Source organism: Bos taurus, chromosome 15 (assembly GCF_002263795.3).
Source record: "Bos taurus isolate L1 Dominette 01449 registration number 42190680 breed Hereford chromosome 15, ARS-UCD2.0, whole genome shotgun sequence".
Classification (NCBI taxonomy): domain Eukaryota; kingdom Metazoa; phylum Chordata; class Mammalia; order Artiodactyla; family Bovidae; genus Bos; species Bos taurus.
The window spans coordinates 62,356,882-62,379,589 of NC_037342.1; the positions used below are offsets into that span (position 1 = coordinate 62,356,882).

Sequence of the window (22,708 nt, forward strand, 5' to 3'; positions counted from 1 at the left end):
ACCCCATTCAGTACTCTTGCCTGGAAAATCCCATGGACAGAGGAGCCTGGTAGGCTGCAGTCCATGGGGTCGCTAGGAGTCGGACACGACTGAGCGACTTCCCTTTCACTTTTCTTTTTTTTTTTTTATCTTTTTTTAATTTATTTTTAAATTGGAGGAAAATTGCTTTACAATGTTGTATTGGCTTCAGTGTACAACAACGAGCATTAGCCATAATCATACACATATACCTCCTTCTTGAGGCTCTCTCGCCTTCCCCCATCCCACACCTCTAGCATCGCAGAGCACCAGGCTGAGCTCCCTGTGTTATATAGTAATTTCACTTTCATGCATTGGAGAAGGAAATGGCAACCCACTCCAGTGTTTTTGCCTGGAGAATCCCAGGGACAGGGGAGCCTGGTGGGCTGCCGTCTATGGGGTCACACAGAGTCAAACATGACGAAGTGACTTAGCAGCAGCAGCTCCTTTCTCCTAGGTCCTGGTGCACACAAGGTTTTGTTGTGCTCTCCAAGAGTCTGTTTTCCTGGGGTTCTCAGCCCTTTTGCTGAATCCCCAAGTCAGAAAATCTGTTGTGGGCCCTAGAACTTTGGCAGCATTGTGAGAACTTCTTTGGTATAGTTGTTCTCCAGTTTGTGGGTGATGTATTTGCGGTTCTGTAGTGGCGCTAATGGCGACCTCCTCCAGGCGGACTCATGCCGCATGCCCCACCTCCCAGGTCTGCTGCAGCCAGAGCTCCTGCCCCTGAGTCAGGTCACTGCTGACCCATGCCTCTGCAGGAGACACTCAAAGGCAGGTCTGACTTAATCCCTTGTGAGAATCACTGCTGCTTTCCCTCAGTCGTGGTGTGCACAAGGTTTTGTTTGTGTCCTCCAAGCATTGCTGGCAGTTCTGAGGTTTGATTCTAAAAGCGATTTTGCCCCCCCTACCATCTTGTGGGGCTTCTCCTTTGCTCTTAGATGCAGGGTATCTTTTTTTTGGTGTGATTCAACGTTCTCCTGTCGATGGTTGTTCAGCCGCTAGTTGCAATCTTGGTGTTTTTGCAGGAGAAGATGAGTGCACGTTCTTCTACTCTGCCATCTTGTCCACGGATCCTGAATCTAAAACTTTAGAAAAAACGAGAGGAGGAAATCTTTATGACTTTGGGTTAGGCAGTAGTTTCTTAAATACAACATCAAAAGTACAAGCAACAAAAGAAAAAAAACAATAAACTGGACTTCATCAAAATTAAAAAATATTTTTGCATCAAAACACACTGGTGAGAAAGTGAAAAGACAAAACCACAGAATGTGAGAACATATCATATATACGATAAGGGTCTAATACCTAGAATAAATAAAGAATTGTCATAACTCAACAAGGTAAAGAGCCCAGTTAAACAGTGGGCAAAGTATATATAGACATATTTCTAAAGAAGATATACAAGTGTCCAAAACTAACACATGAAAAGAAACTCAACATCATTAGTCATCAGATGTAAATCGAAACTACAATGAGATACTATGTCACACCTACTAAGATAGCTATTTTTTCAATAAAGAAAGAAAAAACGTTAGGATGTGGAAATATTGGAACCCTCAAACATTGTTGGTAAGAATATAAAATGGTACAGCCATTATGGAAAACATTTTTGTAGTTCCTGAAAAAGTTTAACAGATTTACTCTATGACCCTCTCCTAGGTATACATCCTAGAGAAGTGGATATATATGTTCACATTAAAACTCAGGCATGAATATTCATAGCTGCTTTGTCATAACAGCCAAAAAGTAGAAACAATCCAGATGTCTACTAACTGATGAATAGATAAACAAATGTGACATATATCCAATCAGTGGAATATTATTCAGTAATAAAACAAAATGAAATACATACAGCCAAATGGATGAACCTTGAAACCACCACACTAAGTGAAATAAACCAGATCCAAAAGGTCATGTGTTATATAATTCTATTTAAATTAACTGTCTAGACTAGACTAATCCATAGGACAGAAAATAGATTAACGATTGCGAGGACTAGGAGGAGGGGGGAATGGGTAGTGACTGCTGAATGAGTGTACTGTTTCTTTTGGGAGAATTGAAAATGTTCTGAAAGTAAATAGTGGTAATGGTTACACATCTCTTAATATTCTAAAATTCACTCAACTGCACTTTAAAATACTTAAAATAATAAATTTTGTTTTATGTGAATTTTATTTCAATTGAAAGTACTTAATATTGTACATATTAATATATATATATTTATTATTTATATATTAAAACATAACCTTTAGATGAATGTTACTAGTTAGAGTGTATTTTCTATACCTATTTTGAACATTTTCCTCTTTAGAAAATGAGCATCTATTTTATCAATACTGAAATTAGAATCATTGTAATTTTCCTCTTATAAAAGTTTTTGAAATGGTGAAATGTCCACCATAGGAGTAGATGCCTATTTAATAAGATATATAAGGAAATGGTCACCTATTTTTATACTCTCATCTTGTTTACATGTCTTAGCCGTATTAATAAGAGATCTCTAATATTTTAGGTCTAGTTCTTTAATACTATATACCTTAATATTAGAACATTTCTATTCTAGATTGATATATTTTAACTAACGAGAGACAGTGTGGTATACATTTTAAAAATACACACTGTCTCTTTTGAAAAAAATTTTTTAATGTTTTTGTTGTTGAGTTATGACCTTTGTCATAACTGTTATTACAAATGTTCCTTAGATTGAAAAAAATACAAATATTTATACTGCTGCTGCTGCTGCTAAGTCGCTTCAGTCATGTCCGACTCTGTGTGACCCCATAGACGGCAGCCCACCAGGCTCCCTCATCCCTGGGATTCTCCAGGCAAGAACACTGGAGTGGGTTGCCATTTCCTTCTCCAATGCATGTAAGTGAAAAGTGAAAGTGAAGTCGTTCAGTCGTGTCCGACTCCTAGCGACCCCGTGGACTGCAGCCTACCAGGCTCCTCTGTCCATGGGATTCTCCAGGGAAGAGTACTGGAGTGGGGTACCATTGCCTTCTCCGGGATGCCATTGCCTTCTCCGAATATTTATACTAAATGCTACCTAATATTGACAATACAAAATGTGTGGCTTTGAGTTAAAGTTAGGACAGTGATTTGACTCAGTTCTCATAATCAAACATTTATTGAATGCTTGACATGTGGCAGGTACCATTCTTTGCATTTATATTTTTAGCTCATTTATTACTTACAACAAACCAATGAAGTAAATACTACTATCTGCATTTTTCCAGTTTTGAATGGAGACATGTAGAGGTACTACAGGTGGTCAGGGTAACCACAGATACAGCTCTACTGCAAAGTCAGGATTTGAATCTGAACAATCTGGTTGCTAAATTCAAACTTATAACCTCTATGCTATGTTGAACTATACACATATATTTGTTTCCATTGGAAAAAATGTAACTTTGTGTTTTGTAAGAAATGAATGCTTTGCTAGGTATGATGTATTCAGAGTTTTAATCATACAACTAGTGGAGAAGGCAATGGCAACCCACTCCAGTACTCTAGCCTAGCAAATCCCATGGGCGGAGGAGCCTGGCAGGCTGCAGTCCACGGGGTCGCTAGGAGTTGGACAACTGAGCAACTTCACTTTCACTTTTCACTTTCATGCGTTGGAGAAGGAAATGGCAACCCACTCCAGTGTTCTTGCCTGGAGAATCCCAGGGATGAGGGAGCCTGGTGGGCTGCCATCTATGGGGTCGCACAGAGTCGGACACGACTGAAGCGACTTAGCAGCAGCAGCAGCAGCAGTGTCTAATACTAGCATATATTATAGAGTGAATCCACTGTGAGATCTTTTAGGAGATTACTCTAAAATATCTGATGGTTACTATAATTTTTAGTTGACACAGTTTTAAGCATCAGATCAGATCAGATCAGTCGCTCAGTCGTGTCCGACTCTTTGCGACCCCATGAATCACAGCACTCCAGGTCTCCCTGTCCATCACCAACTCCCGCAGTTCACTCAGAGTCACAAGTATAAGTAAATTTAATCCTGAAAGGTATAAATTGCAGCTTACACTAATTTATGAAGACATACAAGATTATGTTTACTAATCCAAATGCTTCACTTTATGATTATAGCTGATAAAAAACAAAATTACTGCTTGTGTTTTCCTTCTCCAAAAAGCGTGTGTACTCTTCACAAAACAATGTTTTCGTATGTTTTCTTGTAGCCGCTCAGTAGGTCATTTTGTAGGTCAGCTTCTAAGTAAGGAAAATGGGAATTCTTTGTGTCTTCATTTAATCAGAGATTTTAAATTCTATTTTCATTGTTAAAGTTAGAGTCATAGGCTTGCAGGTGCAAAACTAATGTTTGATATGGGCAAAATAAATGTCTTTATTGTTAGTTGTTACTTCATCCATTATTTTGGTGAATGGGTTTTTTAAATTCTAGAATTACAAACCAGTAAACAGATTATGCACACGCTGTATTTGTACCTTGTGGCAAACCTAACAATAATTACATACAACATAAAAGTGCTAATTCTAAACTGTAAGAGTATAAGATTTTCTTGATGATCGTAGTGTCTAGCAACAGCATTTGATTTTTGCTAGTATAAAAATTTGAATTTTTTTTCAAATTCTAGTTCATTAGTAAAAAGTTAAATTTCACATTTAATACTGTGTAATTCTTTCTCTACTGTAGAAATATCGATATTGTCATGATATCATGCTTGAGTCAATTTTAAAGTGTCAATTTTTAATACATTGGTAAGTAGTAATATTATGATTTAAGAAAATTTTCACTTTTTTTTTAACCACAGATGCTTAATAATGTGTCATTCTGTTTTCTTAGAAACTTCCTGCACCATTAATTGATGATAGCTATAAAAAAGAATGTGATGAAGATGTATGCAGTCATAAAATGGAACCTGACATTAAGATGAAAATAGCTTGGCGTTACCAGTTATTACCCAAGATGGAGGCAAGTCAATAACTCTCTCCAAAACTGGCAAATATATTTGTTTTCATTTTATAGACTCTCTTGTGATATACTTGTTACTCTTTAAATGCAATACAATGTTTATTTGTTTATTTAAATAATTACTTATTTGTAGAGTATCTTATCTAGATGACTTTTTTTTCCAAATTTTATTGTGAAATAATTGACATATGTTACTTTATAACGTTAATGTTTACAGCATGATGGTTTGACTTACATAAGTTGTGAAATGATTGCTATAGTAGGTTCAGTTAACATCCATCATCCCATATGGATAAAATGAAAAGAAAAAGGAAAAAATATTTCTCCTTGTAATGAGAATGCTAGGATTGACTCTCTTAGCTTTCCTATATATTATTCAACAGTTTTAGCTAGTTTAGTCATCATTATGTACATTGTATCTGTAATAATTATTGTTCAGTTACCCAGTCATGTCTGACTCCTTGCAACCACATGGACTGCAACACACCAGGCCTCCCTGTCCGTCACCATCTCCCGGAGTTTGCCCAAGTTCATGTTCATTGCATCAATGATGCCATCCAACCATCTCATCCTCTGACGATCTCTTCTCCTTCTGCCCTCAATCTTTCCCAGCCTCAGGGACTTTTCCAGTGAGTCATCTGTTTGCATCAGATGATCAAAATACTGGAGCTTCAGCTCCAGCATCAGTCCTTCCAGTGAATATTTAGGGTTGATCTCCCTTAAGATTGACTGGTTTGATCTCCTTGCTGTCTAGGGAGAGTCTTCTCCCTAGAAGTCTTCTCCAGCACCGCAGTTTGAAGGCATCAACTCTTTGTGTTCTGCCTTCTTTATAGTCCAGCTCTCACAACCCCATGTGACCACTGGGAAGACCTTAGCCTTAACTATATGGACCTTTGTCAGCAGAGAAATGTCTCTGCTTTTCCATACATTGTCTAGGTTTGTCATTGCTTTCCTGCCAAGAAAGTAATCGTCTTCTGATTTGATGGCTGCAGTCACCGTCTGCAGTGATTTTGGAGACTGAGAAGAGGATATCTGTCACTATTTCCACATTTTCCCCTTCTGTTTGTCATGCAATAATGGAGCTGGATGCCACCATCTGAGTTCTTAGTTTTTTTAATATTTCGTCTTAAGCCAGCTCTTTCCCTGTCCTCCTTCACCCTCATCAAGAGGCTCTTTAGTATCTTTGCGCTTTCTGCCATTAGAGTGGTGTCATCCGCATATCTGAGATTGTTGATGTTTCTCCTGCCTCTCTTGATTCTGGCTTTTAACTCAGCAATCCTGGCATTTCTCATGATATGTTCAGCATATAGGTTATACAAACAGGGTGACAGCAGACAGCCCTGTTGTACTCCTTTCTCAACCTTGAACCAATCAGTTTTTCCATACACATTTCTAACTGTTGCTTCTTGACCCACATACATGTGTCTCAGAAGACAGGTAAGATGGTCTGGTATTCCCATCTCTCTAAAAACTTTCCACAGTTTATCATGATCCACACAGTCAAAGGCTTTAGCACAGTTGATGAAACAGAGATAGATGTTTTTCTGAAATTCCCTTGTTTTCTGTATAATCCAGGGAATGTTGGCAATTTGCTCTCTAGTTCCTTTTTCTTTTCTGTAACCACCTTGGACATCTGGAAGTTCTTGGTTCACATAATACTGAAGCCTAGCATGCAAGATTTTGAACATGACCTTACTAGAATGGGAGGTGAGTGCAGTTGTCCAGTGGTTATCACAGTCTTTGGTACTACTATTCTTGGGAGTTGGGCTGAGGATTGACCTTTTCAGTCCTGTGGCCACTGCTGGGTCTTCCAGATTTGATGACATAATGAATACAAAACTTTGACGGTATCCTCCTTTAAGGATTTGGATAGTTCTGCTGGAATTTCATTGCATCCACTGGATTTATTAGCAACAGTGCTCTTGAGGCCCACTTGACTTCCCACTCCAAAATGTCTGGCTCTGGGTGACCAACCATACAATCGTAGTAATCCAGTTCATTAAGATCTTTTATATACAGTTCTTCTCTGTATTCTTTCCATCTCTTCTTGGTCTCTTCAGCATCTACTAGATCTTTACAATTTTTTCCCTTATTGTGCCCATCTTTGGTCAGAATGCTTCATTGATGTTTCCAATTTTCCTGAAGAGATCTCTAGTCTTTCCCCTTTAGTTGTTTTCTTCTATTATTAAGTACTGTTCATTAAAGAAGGCATTCTTTTTTCTCCAAGTTATTCTTTGAAACTCTGTGTTTAATTGGATGTACCTTTCCCTCTCTCCCTTGCTTTTTGTGTCTCTTTGTTCTTCCACTGTTCGTAAAGCCTTGTGTAACTCAATGAAGCTATGAGCCATGCAGTGCAGGGCCACCCCAGATGGACAGGTTATAGCAGAGAGTTCTGACAAAACGTTCTACTAGAGGAGGGAATGGCAAACTATCCTAGTATACTTGTCGTGAGAACCTCATGAACTGTATAAAATGACAAAAATATATTACACCAAAAGATGAGTCCCCTAGGTCTTAAGGTGTCCAATATGCTACTGGGGAAGAACAGAGGAGAATTACCAAAAGCCCCAGAATGAATGAAGTGGCTGAGCCAAAGCAGATACGATGCTCAGTTGTGGATGTGTCTGGCGACAAAAGTAAAATCTGATGCTGCAAGGAACAGTATTGTATGGGAACCTGGAATGTTAGGTCCATGAATCAAGGAAAATTGGATGTGGTCAAGCAGGAGATGGTAAGAATAAACATCGACATCCTAGGAATCAGCGAACTAAAATGGACAGGAATTGACAAATTTAATTCAGATGACCATTATATATACTACTGTGGGCAAGAATCCCATAGAAGACAGAGTAGCCCTCATAATCAACAAAAGAGTCCGAAATACAGTACTTGGGTGCAACCTCAAAAATGACAGAATGATCTTAGTTCATTCCGAAGGCAAGCCATTCAACATCACAGTAATCCAGGTCTATGCCCCTACCACCGGTGCTGAAGAAGCTGAAGTTGACCAGTTCTATGAAGACCTAAAAGACCTCCTAGAACTAACACCTAAAAACAGTGTTCTATTCATCTTTGGGGATAGGAATGCAAAAGTAGGAAGTCAAGATATACCTGGAGTCCTGGAGTAATGGGCAAGTTCAGCCTTGGAGAACAAAATGAAGCAGGGCAAAGACCAACTGAATTCTGCCAAGAAAATGCACTAGTCATGGCAAATACCCTTTTTCAACAAGACGAGAGAGAACTTTACACATGTACATCACCAAATGGTCAATACCAAAATCAAATTGATTAAATTTTTTGTAGCCAAAGATGGAGAAACTGTATACAGTCAGCAAAAACAAGACCTGGAACTGACTGTGGCTCAGATCATCAGCAAAATTCAGCTTAACTAAAGAAAACTGGGAAAAAAGACTAGGCCAGCCAGGTATGACTTAAATCATATCCCATATGAATTCACAGTAGAGGTAACAAATAGATTCAAGGGACTAGATCTACTTAACAATGTGCCTGAAGAACTCTTAACAGAGGTCCATAACACTATACAGGTGGAGGTGATCAAAACCATCCCAAAGAAAAAGAAGGCAGAAATGGTATGGACCTAACAGAAGCAGAAGATATTAAGAAGAGGTGGCAAGAATACACATAAGAACTATACAAAACAGATCTTCATGACCAAGATAACCACGATGGTGTGATCACTCACCTAGAGCCAGACATCCTGGAATGTGAAGTCAAGTAGGCCTTAGGAATCATCTCTACGAACAAAGCTAGTGGAGGTGATGAAATTCCAGTTGAGCTATTTCAAATCCTAAAAGATGATGTTGTGAAAGTGCTACACTCAATATGCCAGCAAATTTGGAAACCTCAGCAGTCGCCACAGAACAGTTTTCATTCCAATCCCGAAGAAGGGCAATGCCAAAGAATGTTCACACTATCGCACAATTGCACTCATCTCACACTCTAGCCAAGTAATGCTCAAAATTCTCCAAGCCAGGCTTCATCAGTACATGAACCGTGAAATTCCAGATGTTCAAGCTGGTTTTAGAAAAGGCAAAGAAACCAGAGATCAAATTGCCAACATCCGTTGGATCATTGAAAAATCAAGAGAATTCCAGAAAAACATCTACTTCTGCTTTATTGACTACGCCAAAGCCTTTGACTATGTAGATCACAATAAACTGTGGAAAATTCTGAAAGAGATGGGAATACCAGATCACCTGACCTGCCTCCTGGGAAATCTGTATGCAGGTCAAGAAGCAACAGTTAGAACTGGACATGGAACAACAGACTGATTCCAAATTGGGAAAGGAGTACGTCAAGGCTGTATATTGTCACCTTGCTTATTTAATTTATATGCAGAGTACATCATGAGAAATGCTGGACTGGATGAAACACAAGCTGGAATCAAGATTGCCGGGAGAAATATCAATAACCTCAGATATGCAGATGACACCACACTTACGGCAGAAAGCAAGGAAGAACTAAAGAGCCTCTTGATGAAAGTGAAAGAGGAAAGTGAAAAAGTTGGCTTAAAACTCAGCATTCAGAAAACTAAGATCGTAGCATCTGGTCCCATTACTTCATGGCAAATAGATGGGGAAACAGTGACAGACTTTATTTTCTTGGGCTCCAAAATCACTGCAGATGGTGACTGCAGCCACGAAATTAAAAGGCACTTGCTCCTTGGAAGAAAAGTTATAACCAACTTTGACAGCATATTAAAAAGCAGAGACATTACTTTGCCAACAGAGGTCCATCTAGTCAAAGCTATATTTTTTCCAGTAGTCATGTATGGATGTGAGAGTTGGACTATAAAGAAAACTGAGCGCCAAAGAATTGATGCTTTTGAACTGTGTTGTTGGAGAAGACTCTTGAGAGTCCCTCGGACTGCAAGGAGGTCCAACCAGTCCATCCTAAAGGAGATCAGTCCTGAATATTCATTTGAAAGGACTGATGCTGAAACTGAAGCTCCAATGATTTGGCCTCCTGATGCATAGAACTGACTAAATTGAAAAGACCCTGATTCTGGGAGAGATTGAAGGTGGGAGGAGAAGGGGATGAAAGAGGATGAGATGGTTGGGTGGCATCACCAACTGGATGGACATGAATTTGAGTAAGCTCCAAGAGTTGCTGATGGACAGGGAAGCTTGACGTGCTGCAGTCCATGAGGTTGCAAAGAGTCAGACAGGACTGAGCAAATGAACTGAACTGAAGGCAAAATGGTTATCTGAGGAGGCTTTACAAATATCCATAGTACTTATTTCATTTATTTACTTTTCAACCACCTTCCTCCAATTCCCCCTCCCACTACCCTCTACCTTTGGTACCCAACGTCTAATCTTTTTTCTGTAAGTTAGTTTCTATTTTATTTGCTTTTAGATTCCACGTGTGAGATTTTACAGCATTTGCCCTTTTCTGTCTGACCTATTTCGCTCAGCATAATGCCACTAAGTTCCATCCTAGTTGTTGCAAATGACAGGATTTTCTCATTTTTTAAAGACTAAACAACATTCCAATATATATATCACAACTTCTTTATTCATTTATCCATCAATTGACACTTAGGTTGTTTCCATTTCTTAACTATTGTAAATAAAGCTGCTATGAACTTGGGGTTGCAGATACCTTTTTGAGTTAGTGTTTTCATTTCCTTTAAATATATTCCCAGAAGTTTAATTACTGGATCCTATGGTAGTTCCACTGCACCAGTTTACAGTCCCACCAACACAGGACATCCATGCCAGCATTTGTTATCTCTTTACCTTTCCCATGATGGCTGTTCTAACAGGCGTGAAGTAATTATCTTAGCAACTTAGCCTTGTGCTTTTAGCTTGCGTTTCTGTAATGACTAGTGTTGTGGAGCATATTCTCATGTACCTGTTGGCCTTTTTAGTATCATCTTTGGAAAAATGTCTATTCAGATCCTTTCTCCATTTTTTAATTGTTTTTTTTTCTTTACTATTGAGTTATATGAGTTTTTAAATACATTTTGGATATTAACCCCTAACAGACACATGGCTTACAAAAACTTTTTCCCAGTCCATAGATTATTTTTTCACTTTGTTGATTTTTTCTTTGGCTGTAAAGAAACTTTTTAGTTTGATGTAGTCAACTTGTTTATTTTTTAGTTTGTTGCATATGCTTTAGGTATCAAATCCATATATGTTACCAAGATCCATGTCAAGGAGTTTTATTCTTATGTTTTCTTTTAGGAGTTTCATGATTGCAGGTCTTACATTTAAGTCTTTAATGTGTTTCAAGTTAATTTTTGTGAGTGGAGTAATATAGGGGTTCACTTTCATTCTTTTACATTTCAATTTCCAGTTATCCCAATACCATTTATTGAACAAAAGGTCTTTTCTTTTTTGAGTCTTCTTGGCTACCTTGTCAAACATTAGTTGACCATGTATGCTTGGGTTTATTTCTGGGCTTTCAAGTGTGTTCCAGTATTCTATTTGTTTTTATGTCAATATCATACTGTTCTGATTAATATAGCTTTATCATATAGCTTGAAATCAAGAAGTGTGTTGCATCCTGCTTTGTTCTTCTTTCTCAAAATTTCTGTGGCTTTTGACAGTCTTTAGTGTTTTTTCTACTTCTATAAAAATTGCCATTAGAATCTTGATAAGGATTGTACTGAATCTGTGAATCAAGGGTCCTCAACCTCCAGGCCACAGCCTTCTGGTACTGCCTGTCATATCAGGGGTGACATTAGATTAAAAATAAAATGCACAATAAATGTAATATGCTTGAATAACCCAAAATTATCCCTCCCTCACCTGCCCCAGTCTGTGGAAAAATTGCCTTCCACAAACCTGGTCATTGGTGCCAAAAATGTTAGAGACCACTGCTATAAATGACTTCTGGTAGTATTAATGTTTTAACAATATTAATTCCACAATCCATGAACATGGAATACCTTTCCATTTATTTGTGTCTTCTTCAGTTTCTTTCATCAATGCCTTATAGTTTTCATAATAGAGATCTTTCACCTCCTTGGTTAAATTTACTTCTAAGTATTTTATTGCTTTTGGTGTTATTGTAAATGGGATGATATTTCGTAAAAATTACTGAGCCCATGCAAGCCACAGCTACTGAAGCCCATGCTCTACAACAAGAGAAGTTACAGCCTCGAGAAGCCCTTGCACCACAGCTAGAGAAAGCCCTCACACCAAACAAAGACCCAGCACGACCACATAAATAAATAATATAGAAAGAAATGGGCTCACACATTTAGAAAACAAAAATAAATGCATGGCATACTGTCAATCACATTACCTTCCTGCCAACCTCAGACACAGCCTTAGAATTCTCTGTGGAGTGTCTGGGTGCTTCCTACCAGTTAATGAGAATTTGAATTATGAGGGGAAATCCATTATAAGTCCACATTATGAAAATATAAACTTCTCAAGATTGTATTCAAGATTTATACCACCTAATCCAAGCCTACCTTTTTGGTCTGTGTCCTGTGTGTGCTTAAAACACTATATTCACCCGTGCTATGAGAACTGCTCTGTGTGAATTGCTTGTATATCTGCTGGTGATGCTTTTCACTTTTTCACCAACTCATCATTCTCCAAGTGTATGTAATATGTAATTACCTAATTTCTTATATTTGTTTCCATAATACCACATGTATTTTAAAGTACTTTTATACATTGTTTTTAATTAGTTGGTAATATAATTCTTTTCTCCACCAGAAAGAATTCTGTATAAGGCAGGGAGCTTGTTTTATTTTCTCTTGTATCTCTAGCACCTGTATTAATGCTGTTTATTCATTCAATCAGAAAATACTGTTTAAGCATCAACTGTATACCAAGTATAAAATGTGTTGTAATGGGTATATATTAAGCAGTGGTTAATTGTTCTAATTCAGATGGGAATGGTGTTTGAATAGTATCATTTTTAAGTGTGATTTAAGTGACTGTGAACAAACTACAAATTGGAGAGGGAATACTTGCAGCTCATAAAATAGAATAAGAAATAGTCTACCATCTCAACTTTTAAGAAGAGAAAAAATTGTAAAGTAATATAGGTGGCTCTTAAACATAAGAACAAATGCCAAATTTCAGTTATAATAAAAGAAATGCAAATTAAAGCTAAATTAAAATTAATGCAAATTAAAACCTGCCATTTTTCTCTTACTAGATTGTCAATAATCTAAAACGTTTGGTAAGACATAGCAAAGACAGGAAGAAACTAGTACTCTCATGCTTTGCTGGTAGAAATGTAAATAGCTTCCGTGGAAGGTAATTTGTCATTATCCTTCAAAATTACAAAAGCTTGTACCGTTTGACTTTTTTATTGGAAATTTACATCATTAATATATTTACTCAGGTGTAAAATATGAATTTTACCTCAAACCTGTATATGAGGCATGTTTTTTTATAGCAAAAAATTAGAAATAGTCTAAATGTCCATAAGTAAGCAACTAGTTGGAAAAGGCAATGGCACCCCACTCCAGTACTCTTGCCTGGAAAATCCCATGGACAGAGAAGCCTGGTAGGCTGCAGTCCATGGGGTCATAAGAGTCGGACACGACTGATCGACTTCACTTTCACTTTTCACTTTCATGCATTGGAGAAGGCAATGGCACCCCACTCCAGTACTCTTGCCTGGAAAATCCCAAGGACGGAGGAGCCTGGTGGGCTGCAGTCCATGGGGTTTCGAAGAGTCGGACACGACTGAGCGACTTCACTTTCACTTTTCACTTTCCTGCATTGGAGAAAGAAATGGCAACCACTCTAGTGTTCTTGCCTGGAGAATCCCAGGGACGGGGGAGCCTGGTAGGCTGCCGTCTATGGGATCACACAGAGTCAGACATGACTGAAGCGACTTAGCAGCAGCAAGCAACTAGTTAAATAAACTGTGGTAAATGTGTATGGTAGAAAATCATACATTTGTATTAAAAAGTGAAAGGAAGCTCAGCAGTCAGAAATTGTTGCAGAGATAGCTTAGAATGTGAATGATAACTGGGTATAAGAGGCCAGAGTAAATGTAGTTGCTCTGCTTGGAAAATGTGAATTAATTTATAAGGATTAAAACAGTGTAGGATTTACACTTGAGAACCCTAATGGCAAAAACTTCACGTAATCTGTAATCTGACAGATTCATTTAAGTAACTGGGCTTAAGGATGACTTTTGTAAAAAGTAACCGTATTTCTAATTTTTCTGCTGGTGTGTTCTGAAAGACATTAAGAACATAAACTCCAAGTTGAATTTGGTTTTTGTGTAAAGGTAGTATACCAATTCAGTTTTACTTTATATAAAATACTTGTATCTTCCATTTCCTTTTCTTTTAAACTCTTGTCTTGGTTTTGGTCTTTTCATGGTCTCTTGAAGTGAAGTTGTCAGTGAAGATACGAGTAATTGAAACTAAGATTTTTCTTACTGCTTGTTGTGAAATCTGTTTCAGTTGGGGAGAAAATTCTTTATTTCTTTATAATTTTGGTTTCTTTCTGTATTGTAATTGCAGACACTCTTCCTACCCCCTTTTATATATGAGTAATACTGCTTATTCTGTTTTTTCCTTTTAGAGTATAGTGTGCTTGAAGTTGTTGCTATGGGAGTAAACTTCTGCGATGTTACACATTTACATGTAAACCTAAGTTTTCAAGGCTTAGAGCTTGAGTGTTTTAGATTTATGATTTTACAATGGTTTTCTCCAGATGATTTACTTTCCCATTTTCTTCAAGACTCCACTAAAATATCACTCTATTGGGAATGTCTTCCTTTGTCACTCTATATAAAATAAAACCACTCTCTCATACCCTTTCAGCACCATATTTTTCTTCAGAGAACTTATCACCACTTAGCATATAGCATATCATCTATCTCCTCTGACTAGAGTGTGAGTCAGTGGGAGAAAAAGACTTTGACTGTTTTGTTTTCCTGGTCTGTAGTAGGTGCTCAGTAGTTGTTTGTTGAATACATGAGTGAATGAATTATTTGGTATGTAAATTAAATGTTAAAGTGAGTTAAGTTGCATTAATGAATACACACCAAGTAGCAGCTTATTTTGAATTTACACCTAGTGGACAAGCTTTCGTTTACTAGTATTTATAAGCAAGTTCTATCAAGTTTAGAAAAATAGACTCATCTTCTGACTTTGCTTTTCTTTGAAATGTCACTAGCCTGTATATTTGCCTGTCACAGAAATTTTGTACATCATTTACCAAGACTGATAAACTTTGATGATCACTTGTCATTATCTACTTTATAAATCCAGACCTTATCTTGCCATTATCAGTATAAAAACAACAGTAAAACCCCGATTTTCTGTATTTTACTTGAGAAAAAATAGAGTTAATACTGCTATGAGTAAAGTTTAATCAAGTAATCCAAAACAAAATGTAACAGAAAGGCATTCTGTCGATTTTCAGAGATGCCTTTTAATGTAAATTATCACTCAGTTCTAAGAATATAGTCCTATTCCCATTTAGGGAATGCAAAAAAGAATAAAAATCAGATCAGTCGCTCAGTCGTGTCCGACTCTTTGCGACCACGTGAATCGCAGCATGCCAGGCCTCCCTGTCCATCACCAACTCCCAGAGTTCACTGAGACTCACATCCATCGAGTCAGTATTGCCATCCAGCCATCTCATCCTCTGTCGTCCCCTTCTCCTCCTGCCCTCAAGCCCTCCCAGCATCAGAGTCTTTTCCAATGAGTCAACTCTTTGCATGAGGTGGCCAAAGTACTGGAGTTTCAGCTTTAGCATCATTCCTTCCAAAGAAATCCCAGGGCTGATCTCCTTCAGAATGGACTGGTTGGATCTCCTTGCAGTCCAAGGGACTCTCAAGAGTCTTCTCCAACACCACAGTTCAAAAGCATCAATTCTTCAGCACTCAGCCTTCTTCACAGTCCAACTCTCACATCCATACATGACCACAGGAAAAACCATAGCCTTGACTAGACGAACCTTTGTCGGCAAAGTAATGTCTCTGCTTTTGAATATGCTATCTAGGTTGGTCATAACTTTCCTTCCAAGGAGTAAGCGTCTTTTAATTTCATGGCTGCAGTCACCATCTGCAGTGATTTTGGAGCCCCCCAAAATAAAGTCTGACACTGTTTCCACTGTTTCCCCATCTATTTCCCATGAAGTGGTGGGACCGGATGCCATGATCTTCGTTTTCTGAATGTTGAGCTTTAAGCCAACTTTTTCACTCTCCACTTTCACTTTCATCAAGAGGCTTTTGAGTTCCTCTTCACTTTCTGCCATAAGGGTGGTGTCATCTGCATAGCTGAAGTGATTGATATTTCTCCCGGCAATCTTGATTCCAGTTTGTGTTTCTTCCAGTCCAGCATTTCTCATGATGTACCCTGCATATAAGTTAAATAAACAGGGTGACAATATACAGCCTTGACGTACTCCTTTTCCTATTTGGAACCAGTCTGTTGTTCCATGTCCAGTTCTAACTGTTGCTTCCTGACCTGCATACAGATTTCTCAAGAGGCAGGTCAGGTGGTCTGGTATTCCCATCTCTTGAAGAATTTTCCACAGTTTATTGTGATCCACACAGTCAAAGGCTTTGGCATAGTCACTAAAGCAGAAATAGATGTTTTCCTGGAACTCTCTTGCTTTTTCCATGATCCAGCGGATGTTGGCAATTTGATCTCTGGTCCCTCTGCCTTTTCTAAAACCAGCTTGAACATCTGGAAGTTCACGGTTCACATATTGCTGAAGCCTGGCTTGGAGAATTTTGAGCATTACTTTACTAGCGTGTGAGATGAGTGCAATTGTGCGGTAATTTGAGCATTCTTTGGCATTGCCTTTCTTTGGGATTGGAATGAAAACTGACCTTTTCCAGACCTGTGGCCACTGCTGAGTTTTCCAAATTTGCTGGCATATTGAGTGCAGCACTTTTACAGCATCATCTTTCAGGATTTGGAATAGCTCCACTGGAATTCCATCACCTCCACTAGCTTTGTTCATAGTGATGCTTTTTAAGGCCCACTTGACTTCACATTCCAGGATGTCTGGCTCTAGGTCAGTGATCATCACACCATCGTGATTATCTGGGTCGTGAAGATCTTTTTTGTACAGTTCTTCTGTGTATTCTTGCCATCTCTTCTTAATATCTTCTGCTTCTGTTAGGTCCATACCATTTCTGTCCTTTATCGAGCTCATCTTTGCATGAAATGTTCCTTTGGTATCTCTGATTTTCTTGAAGAAATCCCTAGTCTTTCCCATTCTGTTGTTTTCCTCTGTTTCTTTGCATTGATCGCCAAAGAAGGCTTTCTTATCTCTTCTTGCTATTCTTTGGAACTCTGCATTCAGATGTTTATATCTTCCCTTTTCTCCTTTGCTTTTCGCTTCTCTTCTTTTCACAGCTATTTGTAAGGCCTCCCAGACAGCCATTTTGCTTTTTTGCATTTCTTTTCCATGGGGATGGTCTTGATCCCTGTCTCCTGTACAATGTCACGAACCTTATTCCATAGTTCATCAGGCACTCTATCTATCAGATCTAGGCCCTTAAATCTATTTCTCACTTCCACTGTATAATCATAAGGGATTTGATTTAGGTCATACCTGAATGGTCTAGTGGTTTTCCCTACTTTCTTCAATTTAAGTCTGAATTTGGCAATAAGGAGTTCATGGTCTGAGCCACAGTCAGCTCCTGGTCTTGTTTATGCTGACTGTATAGAGCTTCTCCATCTTTGGCTGCAAAGAATATAATCAATCTGATTTCGGTGTTGACCATCTGGTGATGTCCCTGTATAGTCTTCTCTTGTGTTGTTGGAAGAGGGTGTTTGTTATGACCAGTGCATTTTCTTGGCAAAATTCTATTAGTCTTTGCCCTGCTTCATTCCGTATTCCACAGCCAAATTTGCCTGTTACTCCAGGTGTTTCTTGACTTCCTACTTTTGCATTCGAGTCCCTTATAATGAAAAGGACATCTTTTTGGGGTATTAGTTCTAAAAGGTCTTGTAGGTCTTCATATAACTGTTCAACTTAAGCTTCTTCAGCGTTACTGGTTGGGGCATAGACTTGGATTACTGTGATATTGAATGGTTTGCCTTGGAAACGAACAAAGATTATTCTGTCATTTTTGAGATTGCATCCAAGTACTGCATTTCAGACTCTTTTGTTGACCATGATGGCCACTCCATTTCTTCTGAGGGATTCCTGCCCGCAGTAGTAGATATAATGGTCATCTGAGTTAAATTCACCCATTCCAGTCCATTTCAGTTCACTGATTCCTAGAATGTCGACATTCACTCTTGCCATCTCTTGTTTGACCACTTCCAATTTGCCTTGATTCATGGACCTGACATTCCAAGTTCCTATGCAATATTGCTCTTTCCAGCATCGGACCTTGCTTCTATCACCAGTCACATCCACAGCTGCGTATTCCTTTTGCTTTGGCTCCATCCCTTCATTCTTTCTGGAGTTATTTCTCCACTGATATCCAGTAGCATATTGGGCACCTACTGACCTGGGGAGTTCCTCTTTCAGTGTCCTATCGTTTTACCTTTTCATACTGTTCATGGGGTTCTCAAGGCAAGAATACTGAAGTGGTTTGCCATTCCCTTCTCCAGTGGACCACATCCTGTCAAATCTCTCCACCATGACCCACCCGTCTTGGGTTGCCCCACGGGCATGGCTTAGTTTCATTGAGTTAGACAAGGCTGTGGTCCTAGTGTGATTAGATTGACTAGTTTTCTGTGAGTATGGTTTCAGTGTGTTTGCCCTCTGATGCCCTCTTGCAACACCTACCGTCTTACTTGGGTTTCTCTTACCTTGGGCGTGGGGTATCTCTCCACGGCTGCTCCAGCAAAGCGCAGCCATTGCTCCTTACCTTGGACGAGGGGTATCTCCTCACCGCCACCCTTTCTGACCTTCAATGTGGGATAGCTCCTTTAGGCCCTCCTGCGCCCACGCAGCCACGGCTCTTTGGTCGTGGGGTTAGAATAAGAATATGTACACTTAAATAAATAACACTAGCTCAGTAAAGCATAAAGTAGTGCTTCTTCCCATTGGAGGGGTGTGTAGTTTGTAGATGCCAACTTTCCTTCATCCTGTGATTTTGATTTTCTCTCCTGTGTGGACACGTGTCCTTCTTTCCTATCGAATCATTAAACCAAACCTTGTTCCCTGTTCACCCCAAGGATTGATAAAAGTGAAAAAGTGTTAGTTGCTCGGTTGTGTCCACCTTTGCAAATCCATAGACTAGCCTGCCAGGCTCCTCTTTCCCTGGAGTTCTTTATGCAAGAATAAATACTGGAGTGGGTTGTCATTCCCTTCTCCAGGGAATCTTCCTGACCCAGGGATCAAACCAAGTCTCCTGATTCTGTACTGCCTGAACCACCAGGAGGCCCATGCCCTTCCAAGGATGATGGCCTACAGCCTATTCTAAGACTTAATTTTTTTAATACTGTAGAGCTCTACTACCAAGGCTTAGAATGGCAATTTATAACAGCATATTAGATCTCTCTTATATTAAATCCTCATTACACTTCGGCTTTCCATCTTAGTAGTTCAGCTACAACAGTCCAGTGATAGATATATACATGTTTTAGATGACAACAAATACCATTTTTCCAGGAGAGCAGTTTAATGGCAAAGGATAGTGATGGATCTTACAATCGTCTAGTGAATCATAACACAATAATAATAATTAATAATATTTGTTTAGTGCTTGATAATTTACAAGATATTCATTTCCAGTATTTCATTAGATTCTTACAATAGTCTGGTGAAATTGTTATTATTCACTCTGGTTTCTAATGATTGAACTGATGCTCAAAATGGTTTATAACTGCTTGGATTCTTGCTTTCTGTTATGCCGTACTGAGAAACAAGAAATGATAACACTAAGAAAATGTCTTGTTTGGACTGTTTTTTTTCTGGTGAAGCTCTTGTCTGAATTTTTGCTTTCCTTCTGACATATTCATGGTGAGGGAGGGTATTGTTTCATTGCTCCTCTTGGAAACCTGTAGCATAGTCAATTTGTATTGAACCATTCCGTTTTACTCTCTTCCACAGCTGACAGAGTTAAAGGGTAGTTTATGAATGTGAATTAAGTGTTCATTATGTAAAACTATACCAAACTGAGTAAATAGTTATTGATTGGAATAGTTATTGATGATACTTTAATTTTTTTAGTGCATTTATTGTTTCAGGAAGTTGATAGTTTTTCATGGATTACCATTGTTATTATTAGATTTAGAGCATTCAGTGACCTTTTTAAAGGAAATATTTTAAGTCTTTATTTTACAATTCTAGAAGATTTCACAACATTTCAATCATCTGATGATCCGTTAACGCTCGGGGTGTCTTGGGTAGAAAAAAAACTTAAAAAATTGTTTTTCTTGTAATAGTGTATTTATTTTTCATTTTTATTGCAGCATTAAAGTTTTTCATCAGTGATTAAATGTTTAATGTCTACCCTATAGATATTTTAGTTGCCATATCTAATCTTAATTTGTAAAAAAAGTAATAATTTAATTATAATTTTAAAATTTTCCAAATAAATTTTTACATTTTGATGAATTATTTGTGTTCTGTGTGTAGACTGTCACAGCATGAAATCAGTTTTCTGCCTTGATTCATCCCAAATCTCAGATTTCGATGACATTAATATTATAATTAGAAACATTGGTGTAGACGGCAACTTAAAAAGCATACTTTGCTTCTTGGCAATTTAGCATATTTCTGAGAGTGCATAGGACTTCAAGAACCTTCAGTCCACTAATAAATTTATTAACTTAAAAGAAGCGAAAAGTCTCTCTTTCTTTCTCTCTCCCCATGGCCAGTCCGCTAAAATAGATTATTCATGCTTATTTGATTCAGGTGGGCTTTTGCAAGCTTCCCTACTAGGCCTGGGAATGTGGTACATTGAGGCCTTTTCAGAGGCTTCTGACATGGACCAGGCTTTTATTGCATGGTGTTTCATTATTACCAGATCCCAGTCTCCACCCAGTTTGTAGGCGCTCCGCTTATTCTTTTGAATCAGGAGAGGTTATCACCTACCTTAATCCATGCAGCACTGTGGATTAAGGACACCAGTGTGCCCCAGGATTCTCAAAGAGGATCCTGGAAACTTCTTGTTTCTTCTTTTTTGCTGTCTTTACTAAATTCTATTGGGCCTTAGGGGGATTTGCATCTGAAATGGGCAACCTGGTGTTTTTCTCAATGAAGACATCAGATCAAAGTTCAGTTAGTCAAGGCCTTTCTAAAACATTAAGGGGACTTGGACTTACACAATAAAAAGATGAGCTCTAGCAGAGATTGCAGTAAAAACATTTTGAACCATAATCCGGATAAAGAATAGATTATAGGCCAAAGAACAGACCTTGTTTAAATTGCTTTAGACTAATAACTTTACATTTAAAAACCTTATTCCCTCTTTTTAAGAAACAAATTTTAATGTGACATAATGTACGTGTTAGCAGTTTCGTGGCAAATGGATAAATCATGTTTTTGAAACCATACATCTGTATATATTGTATTGAAAAGATTAGATTAAGCCAATTGATAGGTCTTTTTTATTAATGAAAACAAATAGTACCTTATGGAGGAATGAAGAGCTATTCTGTATATCAAATGAATGACAAACCCCCAGACTCTGAATCTGAGAATAGTGTTTCTACTAGACTTTAATTTTTTTTAATTCGGTATTACTGTATAATTTGATGTTTGTGGGGGTTTAATTTAATATGAATTCATGAAGTCTTAAAATGCAGACACCTAGTGGCAAGCGAATGTCTCTTTCTTCTCTGGATTACAAAATTGCCACTTACTTAGTGACATAAGCTAAGAACCTACCCTGTGCAGTGCCTCGGTTTCTATAAATAGTACCTAATTTTGTTGAGTGTTCTAAAATTTTTGTGTTTTGTAGCATTCAAGACAGTGAAAATTAAGGAAATAAAGATCAGAGATTTTATTAGAAACTGTTGCCATGCAGAGTCCGTTAGTAGTTCAACTTTGGATAAAGGTATATTTGGATAGAGATATATTTCAAATTTGTTATATATTTTTTTAATGTAGTAAGTCTATATATATCAGTTCTTCCATATTTGAATTAAAATGCATAAATATATCAGTATCTTGCTGAATGTAGGATAAGTAAATTACAGTTTGAAGAAAATAAATTTTTAACAACCAGTGTGGATTTTCTTATCAGGCTGGACCAGTATCATCTTCAAGATTTGGTCACTATTATGATATATCAAAAAGGATACCACAAGAACTCATTGAGACCTCAAAGTGGCATGGATTTTTTCTCCCAGAAAAAATATCATCAGCTTTTAATGTAGAATCCTGGTAAGTTAATGATTTCAATTCTGATTTCAAAGGTTAGTAAAATACATTTTTACCACAGTCTTTGAAAGAATGCCTATTTAAAGGAACAAATCCTAATAAATATTAGTTTTCTAAGTAATATTTAACCTTAATGTTTTATATTATTTCATTATATGTGATTTTTCTAATCCTGTAACTGTTGGACCTATCATTACTCTTTAATTTGCAACTTGACAAATCTGGATACCAAATTTGTAATAACTACTGTTTGTTTTCAATAAAATGTGAAATAATTCAGTAATAGGATCTTTCAGCCCCAAATGCACAAGATACATAAATATTGCTTATTGATAGTAATATAGCAGTGAAAATGGTATAAAATCATGTTGTTGTTCCATGTTTTTGATACATAATAAACCAACACAACATATTCATACTGCTGCTGCTGCTACTAAGTCACTTCAGTCGTTTCTGACTCTGTGTGACCCCATAGACGGCAGCCCACCAGGCT

At 37.8% G+C, this 22,708-nt stretch overlaps 1 protein-coding gene across 3 annotated transcripts in view; it reads left to right on the plus strand.

The window, feature by feature from the left end:
• The window catches only part of ELP4 (elongator acetyltransferase complex subunit 4), a 257,443-nt gene that overhangs the window by 60,371 nt on the left and 174,364 nt on the right, over positions 1 to 22,708 (plus strand). For all 3 annotated transcript variants that reach the window (NM_001038684.2, XM_059874954.1, XM_010812747.4), the window contains exons 4-5: positions 4,823 to 4,951; positions 22,079 to 22,218. In NM_001038684.2, coding sequence (NP_001033773.1) covers positions 4,823 to 4,951; positions 22,079 to 22,218 — 269 coding nt within the window. The remainder of the gene's footprint in view (positions 1 to 4,822; positions 4,952 to 22,078; positions 22,219 to 22,708) is intronic.